A 6913-nucleotide genomic window follows, 5' to 3' on the forward strand; every position below is an offset into this window, starting at 1 on the left:
AGCACACTCCTCGCACCTGTGTGTGGCGATAACAACGTGTAGAATGTCGCGCACAAATTTCACATTTTGTCAGAAGTTGCAGAGCCCTACGTAGTGACCTTTGGCAGACAACGGCGGTATGGTAAAAGAAGAATGTTCATCACGTTTCATGCAATCACTTTAATTCTTCAAATGCTTCACTGGCGCGAGCTACCTGCGGCTCCCCGGTTGCACGAAAGTTCTTGAAACGTGCGCGGTTTTTTGCTTCTTTGAGACTATATTGTACAAGGTCATATGGTGCTTTTGACGACCATAAAACAAGGCTGCTACTTCTAAAAATGTGTTTTGTCGCTTGCAACGCCCGTGCCAATATGTTGAAGAGCAGTGGAGACAGAACAGATCCTTGCGGCACATCTCTTGTTTGAACATAGGTATTAGAGCAGAAGTATCTGTCTGTACAGAAGAATGATCTATCCTTTAAAATTCACAAATCCAAGCTTAGATGTAGTGCGATGGATGTAGCTGAGCAAGGTTGTTAATAAGGACCGTGTTCTCAACGCTGTCATAGGCCTTAGCAACATCAAGTGTCACCAAGGCCGCAACTTCCCGTTTGCGCATTGAGTGTCGTATTCGGCTCTCGAGATCCACATGCGCGGACCATATGGAACAACCGCGACGAAAGCCAATCTCTGCGGAGCTAAGGCCGTTAACGAGTTGAACATGCTCTGTGAGGCGACTGTCTACTACTCTTTCCATAAGCTTTACTAAATTTGAGGTAAAGGAATCGGCCGAATATCGTCTAATTGAAATCTATTCTCTGAATTTTTCAAAAGTAAATATTTTCGCAATTTTCCAACTGTGAGGAATTCAAGAGTTTTCCAATAACGCATTTACAATATTCAGAAGGTGAGTTGGAAAGACTTGCGCTAAAATCTTTAACATACCCACAGTAACCACATCAGATCCCGGGGCAGCAGACTGCATCGAGGAAACAATAGGCAGGAGCTCCGACACGTCGACCTCAGGATAGCCCGAGCTGGGGCTGAGAGTGTGCAAAGGTTCTGTTTTCTGCAATTGGAAACGTAAAGCCAGCCCCTGAGCGATACGTTCAAGGTTTTGATTAGCTTCCTGCGGAGACAATACTATTGATTTTATGCGGTTGGAGGCCGGAGATTTTTTATTGTGCGCAATGAATCTATATAGAGTGCTGTAACCCATGAACTGGACGACCAAGTCATTCTCTCTAGTGCGCATGTGCGCACTCTTTCCTTGATCGCTATCATGCTTTCCCTCTCCCCTTGACTTTCGCTTATATTCACGAGTGTGAATAAACCTGGTGTCTTCTGCATGGCACGATCGTCTCGTTCACTTCTAGAGCGGCGGTGCCGCCGCCCGGGAACATCGTATCACTGGCGACGAGAATTCCCACCAATACGCTACAGCTGCCGGGTACCAGCCACGAAACGAAGACACCCATCGGCCCAACCTCAGTCATGGCCCTCAAGCTCTCGGATTTCTTAGAGGACACAGATAAGTGGCAAGCGTATCTCGTGAAAGTCGACGCTTACATTGAAGGAAACGAGGTTACAGACGACGCCAAGAAGAGGGCCTTGTTGGTTGCAGCGTTAGGATCAAGGACCGTTGAGATTCTTTGCGGTAAAGTAGCAACGAGGAAACCGAGCTCGCTAAGCTATGAAGAAGTCGTTTCAACATTGAATGAGCACTATGGTCCGTCACCTAACGGGATATCGGAAAGTTTCAAGTTCTTTCACCGAAACCAGCAATAAGGAGAGTCTATGCAGGCGTTTATCCTCGAGATTCGTAGGCTAGCCCATAACTGCAACTTCTCGTCGATGCTGCAGCGAATTCTGAGGGATCGCATCGTTTGCGGAGTGTGGTCGAAAAACTTGCAGAACAGCTGCTAGCGAAGAAGGACTTGACTCTTTCGGAAGCCGAAGCACTTGCTCTAGCAGCAGAAAGCGCAGAGCTTGGTTCGCTACAGATGAACAGGCAAGGTGACGCCGTCCGTGGGCTCAACTTTCAGCGGAAAGGGGAACCCACAATAATAAGGAATAAACCGAGCATGTTATCGCAACAGTGTAACTGCTGTGGCAGACCGGGGCATCAGACCATTGCGTGCTCGCTGCGAGTGCGCCGATGTTACAAATGCGGGCGACAAGGTCACTTGGCGCGAGTGTGCTCTCGAACAGTTTCCGCCCACCGATCCTTGGCGATAACCGAAGGTTCAGCGGAAAGTGAAGATAGCGGCAGCAATGCATTGCAGATATGGTCAGTGAAAAGTAATGAATGTATGGTTCCGCCCCTACGGAAGCTTGTCACGTGGAATGGAATTTCACTGACGATGATAATCGACACAGGCTCGCCTGTCTGCGTGGTGCCCAAAGCAATATACGAAGCTCATCGTCATAAATGGCCACCGCTTTGTGAGGCTGCGTTGACCCTTCCATGCTATCTTGGAAAGCTACCAGAGCTTGGTTCTGCAAATGCGAGCTTCCTATAAGTCAGTGACTATTGACTGCAAGCTCGTAGTGTTAAACTGCGAAGGTCCCAGCCTTTGCGGCTGTGACTTATTGCAGAAACTCGAGATACAACGGGCACCACATCTTCACATCGTGTCGCAGTCAGCCAAATTGAAGCTGGAGTGTCAAGGAGCTGCACCCGTGATGGACCAGTACGCTGACCTTTTCACGGAGGGCGTGGGACTTATCAAGGGGCCACCCGCACGGCTACATATAAAGGACGGAGCAACACCAAGGTTCTGCAAGGCAAGAAACGTTCCATTCGCTCTGATAGATAAGGCCTCCGCTGAGTTAGACCGACTCGTAGCCAGGGGCGTCATTTCGCCTGTTTTCTATGTAGAATGGGCAGCCCCGGTGGTTCCCGTATTGAAAAGCGATGGAACAGTTCGCATCTGTTGTGATTTTAAAGTAACCCTGAACCCAGTCTGTGAAACGGAAAGGTATCCGCTACCCGTAGTAGACGACATTTTCGCTACACTTCGCGATGGACAGCGGTTTAGCATCTTGGATTTACGCGATGCCTACAACCAAATCCTTCTAGACGACGATTCGCGTAAATTAGCGGTTATAAACAATCACAAAGGCCTATTCTGTTACAATCGACTGCCATTTGGAATTGCATCCGCACCTGCGATTTTTCAAAGAACAATTGAATATATTCATCAAGGCCTTCCAGGGGATCAAGCGTACTTAGATGACGTCCTAATTGCAGATGCGAATGATATGCCGAATACGAACCTGCAATCAGTCCTGCAGCATTTCAGAGAATACGGAATGAAGCTCCGGGCAGACAAGTGCCGACTAGGCGAGGCGTCCGTTGCGTATCTAGGACATAGAATTGACGCGGCAGGTTTGCACCTGTCGGAGAAGAACGTCGAGGCAATTCAGCTGGCTCCGACTCCTCGGAATGTTGCGGAGCTGCGGTCCTTTTTGGGCATGCTGACGTTTTATTACAAATTCTTGCCTAATCTGTCCACGCTTCTCAGCCCCTTATACCGACTTCTGGAAAAGAAATCCAAATGGTCTTGGGATGGGCCTCCAGATGAGGCATTCCGGAAAGCTAAAGCCGCTTTGTGTTCCGCTGCGATGCTGACTCACTTCGACCCTGAAAGAGAGCTCTTTTTGGAGTGTGATGCGTCACCCTACGGTGAGGGAGCGGCCCTACTCTATCGAATTGAAGGACAGTATCAGCTTTTAGGATAACGATCTCGGACGCTGACGGCCGCAGAAAAGAATTATTCACAGATAGAACGGGAGGCATTGGCTCTTGTCTACGGTGTCACGAGATTCCGAGATTACTTGCTGGGCAGGCAATTCACACTGGTAACTGACAATCAGCCATTGTTGGGTCTCCTAAGAGCGGACTGATGCTCTGAGACGTCTACCCCAACCATTGCAGGAGGAAGCGGACCAGGAAGACGAGGCCCAAATCGTATTGACCCTGGACCAGTGGGATCAGCCAGCCGTACCATTAAAGGAACTCCAAGCACTCGCCGTCAATGATGAGGTACTAGCACAGGTACGCAAATACACACGGGAAAGTTGGCCGCACAGTTTTGACATGGAAACGACAGAAATTTCATATCTTAACAAAAAGCGGCATGAGCTGTCTGTTACTGAGGAAATGCTCTACTGGGGTCATCGCTTCGTAGTGCCAACAGATGCGCGAGGGAAGCTGCTAAGACTACTGCATGCAGCTCACCAGGGTGTGTTCGCTATGAAAACAAAAGCCAGGTCATTATTTTGGTGGCCCGGCTTAGAGCAAGACATCGAGCGCATTGCTGCGACATGCCACAACTGCGTGCAATCATCACCGATGCCTCCGGCGAAAGAACCAGTAAATTAGCCCGATACACGAGAAAGGTGGTCGCGTTTGCATATCGACTATGCCGGACAAATCAAAGGGAAAAAGATACTGGTTGTTGTCGATTCTCACACAAAGTGGATTGAGGCGGTTCCAGTGTCGCAGGCGAACTCTCACAGCACAATAAATGCCCTGAAGACAATATTTAGCCGTTTCGGCATACCCCACACGGTGGTGTCTGACAACGGGACGCCATTCACAGCATGGGAGTTCGAGCAGTTTATGCAGCGCAATGGAATAGCACATATTCGAACACCTCCCTATCACCCCCAGAGTAATGGCCTAGCCGAGCGAGCCGTGCGCACAGTCAAAGAAGGTTTGAAGAAGATAGGAGGCGTTTGCCTCGTAACGTTGTTGGCCCGGCTGTTGTGCAATTATCTAAACGCACTGCACCAAGCAGGCCCTTCTCCTGCAGAGATGCTATTAGGGTACCGTTTGCGTACAAGATTGGACATGTCTTTTCCTTCCAGAGCCGGCCCTGTCAAAGCAGCGCATGACTCGGGCTGGAATTTTGCACCGGTGAGTATGTGTACGCGCGTAATTACGGCGCCGGCGATAAGTGGTCCCCGGGCACTGTGGAAGCTACTTCCGGCGCTAGCTTCCTGGATGTTAAGACTCCGGACGGGCTTGTCCGCCGCCACTTGGATTACGTTCGTAAACGGAGCACAGCTGAGACCCCTGCAGCCGTCGACCGGTCGAGGCCTCCTACACCAGGTTCCCGGTTATAAAGGACCCCAGGCCGGCCGACACATCCGAGAGAATACCAGAAGCGCAACCCGCACAGCTACGGCGCTCCACGCGATCAAAGAAACCTGTCGTGCATTTTGGCTACTAAAGGTGAAGAAATGCTGTAACCCATGAACTGGACGACCAAGCCAGTCCCTCTAGTGCGCATGTGCGCACTCTTTCCTTGATCGCTATCATGCTTTCCCTCTCCCCTTGACTTTCCTTTATATTCAAGAGTGTGAATAAACCTGGTGTCTTCTGCATGGCACGACCGTCTCGTTCACTACTAGAGCGGCGGTGCTGGCGTACGGGAGCATCGTAACATAGTCTTCTTATTCAGGGGATTAGAGAGATACGTGTTTAAATTTTGATTATAATCCTGCTTTGCTTTTTAGCAGTTTTTTGGAAAGGCGCACAGTATAACTTATAAATTATCCAATTAGCTGGGCTCTGATTATAGGAAAGGCTTTTTCATGCTGCTTTTCTAAGGCGATAAGCTTTCTCACACTCCTCCGTCCACCAAGGAGACGGCTGTCTGGCAGAGGCAGTAGCACACACAGAGAATACAGAGCTCTCAGCAGCATCTTGCAGAAAGGAAATTGCCCGCAGAGCTCTTTCTGCTCGACCTGAGCGAAATATGGAGGGAAGCGAGGGAGATATCAATTTTTTATCCGTAATGTGGTTTACACATTTCATGGTTGCACCACCTTTTCTGATAGGAGAGGATATAATAGTAAAGGTCATTGGAAGGTGGTAACTATATGTACCTGAGTCTACTTTTGACCACGCAGACACTCCAACCCCACGATATGCTAATGTTAAAAACTCCTCGCATAAAGGTTACTGCTCCGGAATTGCAGCAGCGCACTGCATTCATAGACATCCATGACCAGAGAATCTGGCCGCAAGAGTCAGAGCGACTACCCCAGACACTGTGGTGCAAATTAAAATCCCCTGCGATGACTGTGCTCTTTGCGCCGCTCAGTAAGGCATCCAGTCTGTCCTGTGAACACCTACAGGAAAGTATACGTTAGCGGTAGTTACTTTGGCGCACTGTGGAAGGGAGATTTGAACCGCCAGCTCACAGTCAGGGAGCATAACTTTCTGCGAGATTCATGCCCGGAGACATATTTTTGTAGAAATCATAGTTATTAACCCACCACTCCTGTCATTAATGCGATCTACCCAGAAAACACGAAAGTTTTTCATTGAAAATAATTTAAGTGCTGCGAGCCACGTTTCTTGCAAAATCACAATATCTGGATTATGTATATGAAGTAGTTCAAAATCCGTGAGAGAAGAACGTACGCAACAAAAATTCCATTGCAGAGCTTCTAGATCCGCCATGATTATTGACTGATGAAAGAGGCAGCAACAGCCTCCTTCAGCACATCAGTATGGGGGATTACTTTGGAGGGTCCTTTCTTTGCTTTCACTTCCGGAACAGCTGACTTCGAGGGTGAGGAAGAAGCTCGACGCTACTGAGAAGGACTGAGAATTTCAACATCCGTTTTACAAATACCTACGTGAGAGACACTGCCAGGAGCACTGTTGGCAGGCGGGACTTCGGATGTGTCAGGAGGCGACATGGAGGGACTTACTAGCTGCACAGTTTGGGAGTGATGCGGGCGTCGCCGCCGAAACCGATGATTGAGAAGGCAACGATTGGCCTGCAACAAGTTGAGATAATGCCTCGGTGAAATTTCACAGCATTCGCTCAATCACTACAGAAAGAGCCTGTTCTACTGACGACACTATCGAGGTAGTAAAACTTGACTTTATATCTGCAAGAGCGCTTCGCGCA

General features: G+C 49.0%; 1 protein-coding gene across 2 annotated transcripts; it reads left to right on the forward strand.

Annotated features, from left to right (window-relative positions):
* The first annotated feature begins 2413 nt into the window (after nucleotides 1-2413).
* On the forward strand, nucleotides 2414-5363 carry LOC144123044 (uncharacterized). 2 transcript variants are annotated; one of them, XM_077655961.1, is made up of 3 exons: nucleotides 2414-2765; nucleotides 3919-4038; nucleotides 4854-5363. In XM_077655961.1, the coding sequence occupies exons 1-3, from the start codon at nucleotides 2484-2486 to the stop codon at nucleotides 4878-4880; spliced, it is 429 nt and encodes a 142-aa protein (XP_077512087.1). In that variant the 5' UTR covers nucleotides 2414-2483; the 3' UTR covers nucleotides 4881-5363. The 2 variants fall into 2 exon arrangements, with proteins under 2 accessions (XP_077512087.1, XP_077512088.1); XM_077655962.1 differs by having other exon boundaries at nucleotides 3919-4026.
* The last annotated feature ends 1550 nt before the right edge of the window (nucleotides 5364-6913 follow it).

Source organism: Amblyomma americanum, chromosome 3 (assembly GCF_052857255.1).
Source record: "Amblyomma americanum isolate KBUSLIRL-KWMA chromosome 3, ASM5285725v1, whole genome shotgun sequence".
In the NCBI taxonomy this organism is placed as follows: Eukaryota; Metazoa; Arthropoda; class Arachnida; order Ixodida; family Ixodidae; genus Amblyomma; species Amblyomma americanum.

Coding starts and splice junctions, on each gene's coding strand:
- LOC144123044 (XM_077655961.1), top strand. CDS start 2,484: ATGCGAGCTTCCTATAAGTCAGTGACTATTGACTGCAAGCTCGTAGTG. Junction 2,766..3,918: donor CAACACCAAGGTTCTGCAAG/GCAAGAAACGTT, acceptor CAACCATTGCAG/GAGGAAGCGGACCAGGAAGA. Junction 4,039..4,853: donor ATGATGAGGTACTAGCACAG/GTACGCAAATAC, acceptor TTTTCCTTCCAG/AGCCGGCCCTGTCAAAGCAG.